The following is a 17,936-nucleotide window of genomic DNA, read 5'->3' as shown; positions in this document are numbered from 1 at the left end:
TCATTATAGGACCCAGTAGGACCCAGCAGGGGGCCCTACCTCACACACACACACACACACACACACACACACACACACACACACACACACACACACACCTTCTCTTGGTGTCTTCATACTTCAGAGTGAGACGAACTTTCTCTGCCAGCTGGTTGTTCTGCTGTTAAGAAGAATAAGAAGAATAAAAATACATCAAATGCATAGAAATAGTACAGTCTGTACAATCTAACCCTATTATATATTATATTATATTATTACCCGGCCTGTTTGGATTCTTGATTCTGATTGGTCGAGCGCTGAAATCAGAGGTCTGTTATCACACGATAACAGACCGCTCCGCTCTATAACAGACCGCTGCCTAATCAAAGGCTCAGAGCACCTGCTGCAGTCAAGTTGCACTGCGTGAACCTTGTGCTGTAGCCAACATGTCAGCCATGTAAACAACCACACAGCGACATTTACAACTAAACGTTGATCTCAAGAATGTTTTTAAAAATATTTTAAGCGAGAAATAGAGGACGTAGTATCAGAAAATGGATTCTATCTAATCAGCACTTCCTTGTTTTCCAAGGCGACCGTGTCGCACTGGGAGGACGCCCAGCGCAACACTTGTGGAACACTTCCAGCCGTCTGTAAACAAGGAAATACTTTGTTTTGTTTTTAGTTTTTAGTCAAATTATTACTTTTATTTAGTAGCCGGGTAATAAGCGGGATAATGAATGGCTCCTTGGTGAATGACGACAGATAACTTCCCTTCGGACTGATAACTCCCCTCGGCTAGCGCCTCGGGGAGTTATCAGTCCGTCGGTCAGTTATCTGTCGTCATTCACCGCGGAGCCATTCATTATCCCTTACTTATATTATATTATATTATATTATATTATATTATATTATATTATACAGTATGTAGCTCTATGGACTCTACCTCACAGTACAGTGTGGGTTAGGTTTAGGTTTAGGTTTAGGAACATACCTCCAGAGGTAGTTCAGTCTGGGAGCCTGCCTCACAGTACAGTCTGGGTCCTAGAGGTCGTTGGACCTCTGATGCCTCAGAGCTGCACAGAGAGCCAACGCTGCCCCACAAGTCCTGCTGGGATCCACCGTCTAACTGGAAACCATCCTTTAAAACCGCTAGTTTCTATAGAGAGGAGAGGAGAGGAGAGGAGAGTATTACAATTTAGGCATTTGACACAGACACCCTTAATCCAGAGTGATTAACAATAAGCAAGGGTTAGGCTCCTTAAGGCACCTTAAGGCACCTTAAGGCTCCTTAAGGCTCCTTAAGGCACCTTAAGGCACCTTAAGGCTCGATCACATGGACAAAGACAAGGCCTTCTGGAGCAGTGGTTCTCAACCTTTTCAGCCCACGACCCCCAAAATAATCATATTTTAACTGGGGACCCCCAAAATAATCATATTTTAACTGGGGACCCCCCACCCTGACGAGCACATTTTGTATTACATTTTGTATAACACGGTTCTATTGTGAAAATAGCAGATCTACATGCTCAGTTGTGAGCATGTAGATCTGCTGTTACTTCTGGAGAGAGGGCTTCCATCTTGCATGGCAGGCTCTCAGTCCAGAACTCAGTATTAGGGTTATATATAGGGTTATAGTATAGTATTATACAGTAGTATAGTGTTATGGTTATATATAGGGTTATTGCGACCGAAGGTCGCATATACTCTGAAAAACCGTGTCGCTTGAGTGACCTTCCTTCCGTAACCTCTGTGATGTCAGTGTGATGTCAGCGAGTTGTGACATCACTTCCTGTACGGGGCGGCTACACGAAATGTGGATAACACTATATATGGAGATAGTCCAGTCCATCATGTCATATGGGACTACCGTCATAGACAGTAGCCAAAAGAGAAGGATACACAAGACTATCTCTATCTAGGTCGTCCTCAGACGAGCCCTCCATCGTTGTTTCCAGTCATCTCGGTTCTCCATACATCTGGCCAGCTCATTGGTGTTCTGTGTCCCTACGTCTTCCTTGAGTACGTCCACGTATGTTTTTGTGGGACGTCCTCGCGACCGGTGCCCATGTGTTGGCTCCCACAGTACCAATTTGCTGGCTGGAAGCTCCTGGTGTCTTTGGCAGTGTCCTGCTAGTCTCATTCTTCTGGTGGCAATTTTCTCGCTTACCTTTGGTATTCCCTCATACAGGCTCCTGTTGGTAACATGTGCACTCCTGTTGATGTTGAGTACTGCACGCAACATTCTAGTGTAGCACCCGTCTAGAGACTTCTGCAGGGTTGGCTTCAGGGTCCAGCATTCACTGCCATAGAGGAGAACAGACTCCACCGTTGCAAAGAAGAAGCTAAGTTTGATTTGGCGGGGGAGGTTAGAGTTCCATACACTGTTCATGCCGTTCAGGGCCCTCCACGCGAGTGCCTTCCTTACTTTAAGGTCTTTCTCAGTTGAGTCGACCCATGCGCCCAGGTACTTGAAGTCCTTGACTTCCTTCAACACAGCTCCTTCTGTTGTTGTCAGAGGTGAGTGATCAGGTAGGTTATAGGTGATAACCTCAGTTTTCTTAGCATTTAGCCTGAGACCAACTTTGGCACACTCTATCTCCACCCTGTTCAGGAGTTCTTGTGCTTGTTCCATGCTGTCGGAGAGCAGGCTGATGTCGTCCGCATAGTCCAGGTCTGTCAGAACTACTGCGGGATGCCGCCTTGACCTCCTTGGTGTTAGCGTGAAGCCAAGCTCTTGTTCTCGTCCCCCTATGGCTTTCCTGAGCGCATAATCTAGAACTATGATGAAGAGGTAGGGGGCTAGGGTGTCTCCTTGCATTACACCAGCTCGGATGTCAAACACCTCACTGCTGCCATCCGGGGTCACCACTTTGGCACTTGTTTTTGCGTACATGGTCTCGATAGCCCGGAGAATGTTGGGAGGGACATTGTAGGCCTCAAGGATCTTCACCATCTTGCTTCTGTGGATAGAATCAAAAGCTTTTTTGAAGTCAATGAAGCACAGTACAGCTGCTAGGTTGTCCTTTTTCACCTCCTCTATTAATCTCCTTAATGCCAGGATCTGTGCTACGGTTGTTCTCTCCTCTCGAAAACCATTTTGGTTCTCTCTCAGGTGAGGGTCGATGGCATGCCGTATCCTGTTCAGTATCATTCGGTTGAAGACCTTAGCAGTGATACATGTCAGGCTGATGCCTCTGTAGTTGTCTGGCTTTGAGAGGTCTCCAGCTTTAGGCACCGGGATGATGTTAGACAGAGACCATATTTCAGGTTGCTTGTTGTGCTGTAGAGCATTGTTGCAAAAGTCTAGGATGAGGTTGTCTAGGTCGCAGTTCTTCAAGACCTCTGGGGGTATGCCATCAGGCCCAGCACTTTTTCCCTCTCTCAGGGTGGATTTTGCCCTGGCGAGCTCGCTGGTTGTGAAGGGTCCATCGTCGATGTTCAGGCCCTGGAGGACTGTCGGTATATTTTCCTCCTCTCCCTCTTCCACTGATGTTTCCAGGAGCCTCTGGAAGTGGTCGAACCATGTTGCCACCCTCTCCTCTGGGCTGTGTCCCTCCACCTGGCCCTCCTTGGCCCTCTTCCGCCCTGTCATCTCATTTATTACCTTCCAGGCCTCCCCGTATTGCCTTTCACCTTGCGCTGCCTGCACTCTTCGCACACTTTCCATCACTTCCTCCCCTTTGATGGTGTCGTAGGTGCTGAAGAGAGACTGTTTGGCTTCGTTCAGTGTCTCGCGACCCTCCTCTGTTGGTTCACGCTCAAAGTTGAGTCGTGCTTCCTCCATCCTGCCTCGTGCTGCTACAACCTTCGGGTGTCTGGACCGTGGTGGTGCTCTTACTCTGTTCAGCACTGGCACGCACAGTCTGGTCGCCTCCTCATTCGCTGTGATGAATCTCCCATATTCACGGCTGGGCTCTTCTCCCCTATCCAGCTGCCGAAAGCGCTTCCTGACTTCCTCCGTGTACCTGGTTTGGAGGCCCGGATTGGTCGTGAGTGCCTTCCAGTCATGCCGAATCTTGGGGCTTGGCTTGGGGACCTTGAGGCTCAGTCGCACCCTCATGGAGACCACACGGTGATCAGAGCCTACAGAGCTGAACGTGCTGTATGGCTCAGCGTTCAGGATGGAATTCCTCCACTTTTGCCTCACTAGGATATAGTCCAACTGATATAGCCTAGGTAGCTCCCCAGGCCTTGAGGCTAAGAAAGACAAAAAAAGGAGGAGGAGGATAAAGATACCAAAAGGAGAGAGAAGAAAGGGTGGATGAGGTACAATGTGTCTCAGAAAAGAAAAGGAGGTGGCAACGGGGGCGGCTAGATAAAGTTATTAGGCCTGGATCCGACTTTAAGTCGACGCACAGGATTCGCTCTTGTATCAAACTGGTACTCGAAACGTTCTTAGAATTTAATATATATTTTCTAAAGTAAATATGGGGGCGGCTGTGAAAAAAAGAGAAGAATAAAAAAGAAAAAAAGGAGGAGGAGGATAAAGATACCAAAAGGAGAGAGAAGAAAGGGTGGATGAGGTACAATGTGCGGTATCCTCCTTGTCAAGCTCGACGTTGGTCATTTGGACCAACATGGAGATGTGGTACAGAATGACTCATATATGGGCATAAAAAGTATGTCATGTGATATCACTTCCTGTACAGACAGTCAGACAGACAGTCATTGACTCCGGCCTAACAATGGCTACTGTCTATGACGGTAGTCCCATATGACATGATGGACTGGACTATCTCCATATATAGTGTTCTCCATATCTCCATGTTTAGGCCCTATCGCTCACACCCTAGGTGGGGTTGGCGATAGGGCCTTTCTGTGTGGAGTTTGCATGTTCTCCCCGTGTCTCCTAGGGTTGACACCCTCACAAAAACATGAACAAACTCCCCCCAGAATGATAACAACTAGAATCGTCAGAGAAACGCTGTGGTTGGCCAGATAGTCAAGAATTGGCGCGAGCGAGGTCGCATGTCACCCTGAGGTCGCATTCCACCCTCAGGTGTCATACTAGTAGTATAGTATACAGTAGTATACAGTATTATACAGTAGTATACAGTAGTATACAGTATTATACAGTAGTATACAGTATATTATACAGTATATTATACAGTATATTACCTGTATCAGGTGTTGCTTCTCTCTCTCTCCAGAACTCAGGGCGTCTCTGATGGAACGAACCTCTGTGAGGATGGACTGAGCTTCCTGCAGCTGGTAACCATGACAACCCATGGAGGAGACCTTCTGGTCTATCCTATAGGCAGAGAGTTAGGGTTAGAGATGGTAACCATGACAACCCATGGAGGAGACCTTCTGGTCTATCCTATAGGCAGAGAGTTAGGGTTAGAGATGGTAACCATGACAACATGTTTTAGGGTTAGGGTTAGGGCTAACCCTAACCCTAACCCTAACCCTAACCCTGGCTGTTGGCCAGGCAAGAAGACATAGAAAAGAACGACAATGCATAAAAACAAACAACAAAAACAAAGTACAAGAATCATAAAAAATATAGTAAACAACAAGGTACAAAGATCAAAGTACTCTAAGTACTCTAATGTACTCTAAGTACTCTAAGTACTCTAAATGTACTCTAAGTACTCTAAGTACTCTAATGGCAGGAGGAAATGTATTGCAGTGTGTTTGTAGCCTGCCGCTCCCACGGGCCAGAGACGCTGTGTGTGTGTGTGTGTGTGTGTGTGTGTGTGTGTGTGTGTGTGTGTGTGTGTGTGTGTGTGTGTGGTGTGAGAGAGAGAGAGGGAGGCAGAGAGACATAGAGACAGAACAGGGTCATAGAGGTGACACCGTTGTGGAATGTAGTCAGTCCACTGTGTCTGCTGTAACCAAAGCTCTCTCTCTCTCTCTCTCTCTCTCTCTCTCTCTCTCTCTCTCTCTCTCTCTCTCTCTCTCTCTCTCTCTCTCTCTCTCTCTCTCAGGGCGATCAACAGAGTGACACAGTTTACACACAGAACTGTCAGACAGCACAGAGTGAATCCCTAGGGGTTAGCGGTTAGCTAGTCTGGAACTACACCTCCTGAATGTTATATAGAGTCTGGAACTACACCTCCTGAATGTTATATAGAGTCTGGAACTACACCTCCTGAATGTTATATAGAGTCTGGAACTACACCTCCTGAATGTTATATAGAGTATGGAACTACACCTCCTGAATGTTATATAGAGTCTGGAACTACACCTCCTGAATGCTATATAGAGTCTGGAACTACACCTCCTGAATGTTATATAGAGTCTGGAACTACACCTCCTGAATGTTATATAGAGTCTGGAACTACACCTCCTGAACGTTATATAGAGTCTGGAACTACACCTCCTGAACGTTATATAGAGTCTGGAACTACACCTCCTGAACGTTATATAGAGTCTGGAACTACACCTCCTGAACGTTATATAGAGTCTGGAACTACACCTCCTCATGGGCGGCGGGTGTATAAGGCTAGGGGAGGCTGTGCCTTCCCAAATGCTATGCCTGGTATTTTGCAAATTAAATATAAAATATGTGAGCAGCATTATATCAACCCGCTATACAGTGTGTGTGCTTTTGTCACTGCACCACCCACCTGGTGTGACAAACAGGTGATATTCAGCAAGAAAAACATCACGGGGGGCAGTAACGCCCAATCATATCCTCATCTCACCACAAAGCATCATTATTTTCTGTAAACAAAGTTAAACGTGTTCCGCATTTCCGCCCCGCCAATCGAAAGCTTTCTGTACAGTCAGCGTTCATTTCAAACCCCCAAAATGGATATACGGTCTTTTTTCAAGGCAAAGGACAAACAACAAAAGCAAAGTAATTCAGAAGCTGCGAACAACAGCACCAGCGAGACCAGCGACTGCACCGCTGCTGCAGCAGCTGTAGCCACCACAGCGAGCCCTGCCCGCGCTGACCCTGAGCAAAACCCCGGTTCACCAGAGGCTGAAGCCGGCCATGTGAGAAGCGATGACACGGGAGGAGGAGTCGTCGCCGGGGGAGGCAACATTGCCGCCGGTTATGATCCACCGCTCACTGTCACTGACTTGGGAGAAAAAGACAGTGGCCCTTCTCAGCCAATCCTGCCCGAATATCCCAAAACATTTTTTGGGAAACAGAAACGTTCCTTTTCCAAGGACTTCTTTAAAAGGTACAGTTATATAGAGTACAGTAAAGAAGCAGACGCTGTGTTTTGTTTCGCCTGTAGACATTTTCAGTGCCCTAGTGGCTATAAGGATACTGCTTTTGTGAAAACAATATAGCCATTAGATGGCCAATATACTTTTTGGTGCTTTGTTGGGATGTAACCGAATATTTCTATTTTTATTGGAGTAAACTGAATACTGAGTTTTGAAACAGAAACCTTGTTGTTGTCATTATCTTTATCATGTAATACTACTGCTTGTTATTATTAGTTCATATTTCATGATTGTTTAAAAAGTCTGGACTCGGAATGGGGGAAAAAAACGATCCTCCCTGACGCATAGCCTTCCCAAACGTATGGCTCACCCGCCGCCTATGCACCTCCTGAATGTTATATATAGTCTGGAACTACACCTCCTGAATGTTATATAGAGTCTGGAACTACACCTCCTGAATGTTATATAGAGTCTGGAACTACACCTCCTGAACGTTATATAGAGTCTGGAACTACACCTCCTGAACGTTATATAGAGTCTGGAACTACACCTCCTGAACGTTATATAGAGTCTGGAACTACACCTCCTGAATGTTATATAGAGTCTGGAACTACACCTCCTGAATGTTATATAGAGTCTGGAACTACACCTCCTACACCATAAAATGAATTTCCATTTTATGCAAAATTTGATGGACAATAAAGTTTTCTTATCTTATCTTATCTTATTCATGAAAATATATTTTAAAATGTAATTTCTGCTAAGCAGCTAAATATGCTCAGATGATTTTTATTTATATTAGGATAAATGTGTATTGTATTGTATTGTATTGTATTGTATGTATGTGTAAATGTTTTAACATTAGGATAAATGTGCGCCACTGTAAACATGAAAGGTGTCCTCAGACTGTATGATGACATTTGCAAATCACAGGGGTCAGAGGTCAGACTTACTGTTTGAGCGTCGTGAATCCCTGCTCTTTGAACTGAAGCTCCTGTTTCATATCAGCAAGATCCATCTTTAATTTACTCACCTGATGAGAGAGAGACACAGAGTTTATACAGGAGAGAGAGAGAGAGAGAGAGAGAGAGAGAGAGAGAGAGAGAGAGAGAGAGAGAGTTTGCAATAGAAAAAATAAAAATAAATAAAAAGGAGATCCTAGAAAGCCGAGGCTTATTCCCACAGGAACCACACTTTAAGTATCTCATCTAACATTGAAAGACAGACGGATAGAACATAGTACTTTATCTAGGATAACATCAGTTTCAAAAGCAGAAAAAGCACAACATCAAATACAACGGAAAAAAGGGGGGGGGGCATGGGGGCTTAGTCTATTTACAAGTCACTCTGCTCTCACATCTCATATATAAAGTATACATACATATAATCTACATATAGATGATATATACAGTATATATACTCACTCTACATATAGATAACATATACAGTAAATATACAGTATATATACTCACTCTACATATAGATGATATATACAGTATATATATATATGTGTCCCAGCGCGGCTGACGGCTAGTCATTGCATTTTTTCTCATTTTCATGTTTTTCATTTCATTTGAAAGCTGGGGATCATAGCTACAAAATGATATATTGGATGTGGAGATCGACCCAACAGCTTTGAAGATATGGCTTATAGAATGATGCCATGCTGAAATACTACTTTTGAGATATTCAAGTTCTAAATAAATGTCTAACCTGCAAATGACCTGACGATCTCTCACATTAATTAAAAAAAAGTCTTATTTACATGCAGAGTTAAGCTCTGGCGTTTAAGTGAAATGTAGCCTAGATATTTTGAGATGCATTTGTGACTTTTTTCATTAAAAAAAAAAAAAAAAAAGTCATATTAGCAGTAGTGAAAAACCCTGCCTTCCGAAATGACTGCCCCTCAGTCAGGCTGAGTCACATATATAGTTTACATATAGATGATATATACAGTATATATACTCACTCTACATATAGATAACATATACAGTATACATACATATAATCTACATATAGATGATATATACAGTATATATACTCACTCTACATATAGATGATATATACAGTATATATACATATAGTTTACATATAGATGAAATATACAGTATATATACTCACTCTACATATAGATATATACAGTAAATATACAGTATATATACTCACTCTACATATAGATAACATATACAGTAAATATACAGTATACAGTACATATACAGTAAATATACAGTACATATAAACTCACTCTGCTCTTGGCAGTGACGATCTCTGCTTTGAGGATGTCGGGGTCATATTTACTGGAGGAGGAGGATCTGGAGTTCACTGTAGAATCACACAGATATTAAAACTTAATACAAATACTGTATAATTAGATACTGTACATCAGGGTTCCCCAATAGGCTTCTTATTTTTTACTTCCAAAAGATATTTTGGGGGAGTAGTGAAAGTTACAGGTAAGGTGAGTGCGATATGAAACGTAAGCTTACCATAATGATTAAGTAATCCTTAATCATTTTCAATCATATTCAAGGGCTTTTGGAGGGAAATGAGAGCACTGCAGAGGTAAGGTGTGTGTGTGTGTGTGTGTGTGTGTGTGTGTGTGTGTGTGTGTGTGTGTGTGTGTGTGTGTGTGTGTGTGTGTGTGTGTGTGTGTGTCTCCAGCTGATGCCAGTAATAGTTGACGGCCCGGAAGGCAGTCATGTCTCTGCACTGTCAACTTACTGGCTGCTGTTATACATATATATATATATATATATATATATATATATATATATATATGTTACCGGATGTTTGGGTAACGCAGGACGTTCTATGTAAGAGCGCTTGTTTTGTCGTTCACCACACACCAATCACCACCAGGTGGCGACAACAGCCATTCACTAGTGAAGGCGCTGACGTCACTCGTGTGCGACTCTATTTGCGACTTTATTTACTAGCCTAGCCTAGCCTAGCCTAGCCTAGCTTAGCCATTAGCTCCATTGTAGTCACTTGGACAGGGCGTTTATCGTGGGCTTGCCCAGGCCTTACGGCCTGGGCATAAATATAACGATTGCATTCACCACGGCTTCGTAACTCGCGCGGCGCTCCGCCGGCCGCGCGGCCCTGGCCCGCTCTTCGCGGCCACTCGCACCTGCGGTGCTCGGGGGCGAAGAGCAGGACCAAGGTCCGCTGGCCTGCGCGCCGCTTGCAATGTCGTGGACAATCGAGCGGCTCCGCTCCGCCCCGTGCTGCATGACGAGTGCTACGTTTCTCGACCGTCCTGTTTCTCTATCATCCGGTGACATATATACATACTAACCCTGTTATACATATATATATATATATATATATATACATACTAACCCTGTTATACATATATATATATATATATATATACATACTAACCCTGTTATACATATATATATATATACATACTAACCCTGTTATACATATATATATATATATATATATATATATATATATATATATATATATATATATATATATACATACTAACCCTGTTATACATATATATATATATATATATACATACTAACCCTGTTATACATATATATATACATATATATATATACTAACCCTGTTATACATATATATATATATATATATATACATACTAACCCTGTTATACATATATATATACATATATATATATCTCTCTAGGTCGTCCTCAGACGAGCCTTCCATCGTCGCTTCCAGTCATCCCGGTTCTCCATACATCTGGCCAGCTCGTTGGTGCTTTGTGCTCCTACGTCTTTCTTGAGTACATCCACGTATGTTATTGTGGGACGTCCTCGTGACCGGTGCCCATGTGTTGGTTCCCACAGCACCAGTTTGCTGGCAGGAAGCTCCTGATGTCTTTGGCAGTGTCCTGCTAGTCTCATTCTTCTGGCAGCAATTTTCTCGCTAACCCTTGGTATTCCCTCATACAGGCTCTTGTTGGTAACATGTGCACTCTTGCTGATGTTAAGTACTGCACGCAACATTCTGGTGTAGCACCCATCTAGAGACTTCTGCAGGGTTGGCTTCAGGGTCCAGCATTCACTGCCATAGAGGAGAACAGACTCCACTGTTGCGAAGAAGAAGCTGAGTTTGATTTGTCGGGGGAGGTTGGAGTTCCATACACTGTTCATGCCGTTCAAGGCCCTCCATGCAAGTGCCTTCCTCACTTGAAGATCTTTCTCTGTTGAGTTGACCCAGGTACTTGAAGTCCTTGACTTCCTTCAACACAGCGCCTCCTGTTGTTGTCAGAGGTGGGTGTTCCGGTAAGTTATATGTGATAACCTCAGTTTTCTTGGCATTTAGCCTAAGGCCAACCTTGGTACACTCTAACTCCACTCTGTTCAGGAGTTCCTGTGCTTGTGTCATGTTGTCGGAGAGCAGGCTGATGTCGTCCGCATAGTCCAGGTCCGTCAGGACTACTTTGGGATGTCGTCTCGACCTCCTTGGTGTTAATGTGAAGCCAAGATCCTGCTCTCGTCCACCGATGGCTTTCCTGAGCGCGTAATCTAGGACAATGATGAAGAGGAAGGGGGCTAGGGTGTCCCCCTGCATTACACCAGCTCGGATGTCAAACTCCTCACTGTTGCCGTCTGGAGTCACCACCTTGGCCCTTGTTCCTGCATACATGGTCTCAATAGCCCGGAGTATGTTAGGAGGGACATCGTAGGCCTCAAGGATCTTCACCATCTTGCCTCTGTGGATCGAATCAAATGCCTTTTTGAAGTCGATAAAGCACAGAACAGCTGTCAGGTTATCCTTTTTCACCTCCTCTATCAATCTCCTTAATGCCAAGATCTGGGCTGCGGTAGTTCTCTCCTCTCGAAAACCATTTTGGTTCTCCCTCAGGTGAGGGTCGATGGCACGCCGTATCCTGTTCAGGATCATTCGGTTGAAGACCTTGGCAGTGATACATGTTAGGCTGATGCCTCGGTAGTTGTCTGGCATTGAGAGGTCTCCAGATTTTGGCACCGGGATGATGTTCGATAGAGACCATTTTTCAGGCTGCTTGTTGTGCAGTAGAGCAACGTTGCAAAACTCTAGGATGAGGTCATCGAGATCGCAGTTCTTCAAGACCTCTGGGGGTATGCCATCCGGCCCAGCACTTTTTCCCTCTCTCACTGTGGATTTTGCCCTGGCGAGCTCACTGGCTGTGAAGGGACCATCATCGATATTCAGGCCCTGGAGGTATGCTGGTATATTTTCCTCCTCTTCATCTTCTGCTGATGTGCCCAACAGGCTCTGGAAGTGACTGAACCAGGTCGCCACCCTCTCCTCAGGGCTGTGTCCCTCAACCTGGCCCTCCTTAGCCCTCTTCCGTCCAGTCATCTCATTGATTACCCTCCATGCCTCCCCATACTGTTTTTCCCCCTGCGCTGCCTGCACTCTCCGCACACTCTCCATCAGTTCCTCCCCTTTGATGGTGTCATAGGTGCTGAACAGAAGCTGTTTGGCTTCATTCAGTGACCTATGTCTCTCCACGTTTGGTTCACGCTCAAAGTTGAGTCGCGCTTCCTCCACCCTCCCCCGTGCTGCTACAACCTCCGGATGTCTAGACCGAAGTGAGGTTCTTGCTCTGTTCAGCACGGGCACGCACAATCTGGTTGCCTCCTCATTCGCAGCAACGAATCTCCCATATTCGCTGCTGGGCTCCTCTTCCTTGTCCAGCTGCCGAAAGCGTTTCCTGACCTCCTCCGCATACCTGGTTTGAAGGCCAGGATCGGCTGCGAATGCCTTCCAGTCATGCCGGATCTTGGGGCTTGGTTTGGGGACCCTGAGGCTCAGTCGCACCCTCATGGAAACCACTCGGTGATCAGAGGTATAAGAGCAGCAACAGCACTAGTATATCTGAGCTGTCGCTGGAGTAGCGGGAACACCACCGTTGCCCCCCGCAATGTTGTGGCCCTGGGCTTGGTACCCTAGACATAATTCAATGTTGTGGCCCTCGGCTTGGTACCCTAGACATGATTCAATGTTGTGGCCCTCGGCTTGGTACCCTAGACATAATTCAATGTTGTGGCCCTCGGCTTGGTACCCTAGACATAATTCAATGTTGTGGCCCTCGGCTTGGTACCCTAGACATGATTCAATGTTGTGGCCCTCGGCTTGGTACCCTAGACATGATTCAATGTTGTGGCCCTGGGCTTGGTACCCTAGACATAATTCAATGTTGTGGCCCTCGGCTTGGTACCCTAGACATAATTCAATGTTGTGGCCCTCGGCTTGGTACCCTAGACATGATTCAATGTTGTGGCCCTCGGCTTGGTACCCTAGACATGATTCAATGTTGTGGCCCTGGGCTTGGTACCCTAGACATGATTCAATGTTGTGGCCCTGGGCTTGGTACCCTAGACATGATTCAATGTTGTGGCCCTGGGCTTGGTACCCTAGACATGATTCAATGTTGCGGCCCTCGGCTTGGTACCCTAGACATGATTCAATGTTGTGGCCCTCGGCTTGGTACCCTAGACATGATTCAATGTTGTGGCCCTCGGCTTGGTACCCTAGACATGATTCAATGTTGTGGCCCTCGGCTTGGTACCCTAGACATGATTCAATGTTGTGGCCCTGGGCTTGGTACCCTAGACATGATTCAATGTTGTGGCCCTCGGCTTGGTACCCTAGACATGATTCAATGTTGTGGCCCTGGGCTTGGTACCCTAGACATGATTCAATGTTGTGGCCCTGGGCTTGGTACCCTAGACATGATTCAATGTTGTGGCCCTGGGCTTGGTACCCTAGACATGATTCAATGTTGTGGCCCTCAGCTTGGTACCCAGGACATGATTCAATGTTGTGGCCCTCGGCTTGGTACCCTAGACATAATTCCATGTTGTGGTCCTGGGCTTGGTACCCTAGACATGATTCAATGTTGTGGCCCTCGGCTTGGTACCCTAGACATGATTCAATGTTGTGGCCCTGGGCTTGGTACCCTGGACATAATTCAATGTTGTGGCCCTGGGCTTGGTACCCTAGACATAATTCGGCCCTTGGGGAAAACTAATTGGGGAACCCTGCTGTGTGTATACTGTTGTTATATTCAGTTCAAAGTAGAATTACATAAATATACATATACATATTAAATGCATGCAGATATAGTCAGACATTGAAAATAGAATGAATAACAAAAGGACTGCTAATTGCTCCCTCCAACCTCCACTCCATAGTATGGGCAGTCCATAGTCTGCATATACACAAAGCTGCTAGGAGCGTCACAGAAATGAATGAAACCAAGATCCACTTGTCCAAGTACATTTTTAATTAACTTGTCCTGCACAACAGGACAAGCCGTAATGCCATGCCCTGATCTATGTTCCATTGGTTCTAGTCTTTCCTCAGGTTCCGTGGCTGTTGCAAGCAGGTGGAAAGAAATGCACTAGAAAGGTACCTTGTTGGTCTCAGTTGTTGTACTCCTCTGCTACCCAATGCTGTGTCTTGTTCTGTCAAATTCGTCAGATATTGTACTCGTCAGAAGCCATAACTGCATGTTTAATCCTCACCTAGCCCATGCAGTCATCTTCAGTCTCCAAGGCATATGCGCCTTGATCACTGGCTTAGCTAATGGTGCTCCAAGATGAGAGACTGCTTGATGAAGTGGAAGCATGTGCCGATTCCCACCAGTGCCATAATGATCTCCTTCATCCACAGTGCTTGTAAATATGGGGTGTAGTATAGCAGTTATGCAAAGCAGACAACAACGCTCTGGGGTCCGCTCATAATTCCGACATCCCACTATTCCGACCATTAGCTTAGTGAAGGTTAGGGTTAGAGATAGGCTTAGTTATAATGCAGTCAGTACATGCACCATGTGTCAGCCTCCTCAATCCTATTCAAATGTCTGGGATCTCTACTCCACCCGCCGCCTATTTCATCATCAGAGACAACAGAGAAGACAATGGTAAATGGTAAATGGACTGCATTTACAGTATATAGCGCTTTTCTCCAAAGCGCTTTACAATTTATTTCACATTCACCCATTAACATACATATTCACACATACATTCACACACCATGCAAGGTTTCAACCTGCTCATCTGGAGCAGTCAGGGATTCAGTGTCTTGCTCAAGGACACTTCGAAACATAACAAGGAAGAGCCGGGAATTGACCCTGGAACCTTCAAATTCTACCTACTGAGCCACTGTTGCCCGACAAAGGCTTGATTGGACACCATATTCCAAACACACAGCTGAAGAGCTGTTTGTTCTCTTCAGACACCCAGAATTTGTAAAGTTGCTGAGGGTGTGTCTGTCAGCTCTGTTGTCTCTGATGATGAGGAGCTCCCTGCAAAAGGGGCTGGGGGTGAAGAGATCCCAGACCTCTTGAACTAGGAGGCTGGCACCAAGCTGTTGGTACATGTGGAGTCAACTGGCCCCAATATAACTATACCTATCCACATAGGCGATTCTAGCCTCTTCTATCAGGGGTGCAAGACAGACCAAGTACTTCTATCACTTCATGCACGAAAAAAAAAGTCGCTTTTTAGCGTTTTTTTTCTGTTGTTTTAACGCGTTTTGCCATGAGCAAATTCATTTACTTATATTTTGCAGGCAGAGGCAGCACAGGACAGGACAGGACAGGACAGGACAGGACAGGACATATAAATCCAAACATCAAGTTAATCATCAAGCAATCAAGCAATCATCCTTATTACACAATGAACTGCAGCCTCCGGTTTTTGGCACTTGCATACTGATCAATTATTTGCTGCAGTTTAATTTCGTGTTCTTTCTCAATCTGTAAAATGCCTATATGGTGTTAATCTCACAGACCACCCATAGTGCCTGCCAAGTCTGCCAAGTTAACAACAGAAATACTTGCCCCTCCTCTCTTTTTGCGCACATTTTACACTGTTTTATTTAATAATTATAAAATAATGTTACATTACAAAAAAATGTAAAAAAAAAGAAAAAGAAAAAATTGGCCGCCTGGTGGCCAGGGGGTGCAAGTGCACCCAAGGACAGCCCTTAAAATCGCCTATGCCTATCCATAACCCTAATCTAATGGACGGAATAATGGGATGCCAGGATTATGAGCGGACCCCAGAGAGTTGTTGCAGTATGGCACTAGGGGTGCACTATGGCACATGCTTACACAGCATCAAGCAGTCTCTCATATTGGAGCACCATTATCTAAGACAGTGATCAAGGCATATTATGCCTTGGAGCCTGGAGATGACTGCATGTTCCAGGTGGGGATTAAACATTATGACAGAGTACAATATCTAACAAACTTTGGTGAGGTAAAGACCTTGGCAGAACAAGACACAGCATTGGTAGCAGAGTAGTACAGTACAACTGCTTAGACCAACAAGGCACTTTCCTAGTGTATTCCTTGCCACTTGCTTGCAACAGCCAAGGAACCAGAGGAAAGACTAGAACCAATGGAACATAGATGGATGGAAGGAACACACAACTTTAGTACACTCCTGCCATGTCTGAAGCGTGACACTCCATGATATTGCTGCCGTGCTGGTGGAGTTCTGTGCATCATATTTTGCCATGGAACAATGGCAAATCCATCCTGTAAAAACGCATCATACTAACTTGCATCGCAATACACAATTGCAATACGGTGCAATACGGTGGAAATTGTTATTTAATTTTTTGTGTGTTTTTTGTTGTGTGATTTTATTTGTCACTTTTATTTGTAAACAGTCTTATTTGCTCATTTAAACACCTATTTAAAATCCCCCTTTAAAGTTAAATGGGGATGTTTACTTGTATTTCTCAATAGCATGTTGTTTGTTGTACACACAACAAACTATTATGAACAAATACAATAAAAGTTGCTAGTAAAGAACAAATTTGTTTTTGAAAAATGGCATTGACATTGATATTTCAAAGACAAGATGATCCTTAATGGTCAAAACAATATCAGAAATGAATTATACATGTCAGAATTAGTTGATTTAGACCTATTGCACTGGTTTTTACTCCTAACAATGGCCAAGTTATGAAAATAAATGTTTTTTGAAAAAAAGTTTTTTGAAAAAAAAAAAGTTTTTTTGAAAAAAAAAAAGTTTTTTTGAAAAAAAAAAAGTTTTTTTGAAAAAAAAAAAGTTTTTTTGAAAAAAAAAAAGTTTTTTTGAAAAAAAAAAAGTTTTTTTGAAAAAAAAAAGTTTTTTTGAAAAAAAAAAAGTTTTTTTGAAAAAAAAAAAGTTTTTTTGAAAAAAAAAAGTTTTTTTGAAAAAAAAAAGTTTTTTTGAAAAAAAAAACTTTTTTGAAAAAAAAAAAGTTTTTGGAAAAAAAGGTTTTTGAAAAAAAAAAATGTTTTGAAAAAAAATGTTTTGAAAAAAAATGTTTTTGAAAAAAAAAAAAAAACGGGAATCCGTGTGACGTCACACGGATCAACTCTCAGAACAGCACTGTTCTGAGAAAGCTTTTCATCTCTGTCTTCCCAAAACCAGAGAAAGACACAATGGTCAGAAATAGGACTTTGTGAGGATAGAAGGTGCCAGTGGGACCCCAAAAAAAGGTTTTAAAATAGAAAAAGTGAAAATTCATGGTGTAGGTCCTTTGAGGAGGTGTTATACTTATAGGAGGGTTAGAGGAGATGTTATACTTATAGGAGGTGTAAGGAGGTGTTGTACTTATAGGAGGGTTAGAGGAGGTGTTATACTTATAGGAGGGTTAGAGGAGGTTCTATACTTACAGGAGGTATAGGAGGTGCTCTTGTCCCTCCAGGTCTCCTTTAAGGAGGTGAACTCCTGCTGGGCCAGTCTCAGTCTCTGCTCCTTCACCTGGAAAAGTATTGTAGTTAGGTATGAATAAGATAGGTATAGTAGGTATATTTGTAAGTTAGGTATGAATAAGTAGTAAGGTATGTAGTTAGG

The 17,936-nt window shown here is 44.0% G+C and overlaps 1 protein-coding gene across 1 annotated transcript in view; it reads right to left on the bottom strand.

The window, feature by feature from the left end:
- Positions 1-17,936, bottom strand: part of LOC308304977 (protein KIBRA-like) — a gene marked incomplete at its 3' end in the record, with an annotated part of 66,604 nt that overhangs the window by 29,371 nt on the left and 19,297 nt on the right. The window contains exons 4-9 of the mRNA XM_080749601.1: positions 17,756-17,843; positions 9,353-9,429; positions 8,061-8,140; positions 5,101-5,233; positions 974-1,138; positions 99-160 (exon numbers count right to left, since the gene is read on the bottom strand). Of these exons, the coding sequence (XP_080605727.1) occupies positions 99-160; positions 974-1,138; positions 5,101-5,233; positions 8,061-8,140; positions 9,353-9,429; positions 17,756-17,843 (605 nt within the window). The remainder of the gene's footprint in view (positions 1-98; positions 161-973; positions 1,139-5,100; positions 5,234-8,060; positions 8,141-9,352; positions 9,430-17,755; positions 17,844-17,936) is intronic.

This window comes from Nannobrachium achirus (assembly GCF_963921795.1).
Source record: "Nannobrachium achirus genome assembly, chromosome: 19".
Taxonomy (NCBI): Eukaryota; Metazoa; Chordata; class Actinopteri; order Myctophiformes; family Myctophidae; genus Nannobrachium; species Nannobrachium achirus.
Note: the sequence above shows the minus strand (reverse complement) of the source record. Positions and strands in the feature narration are given on the sequence as shown.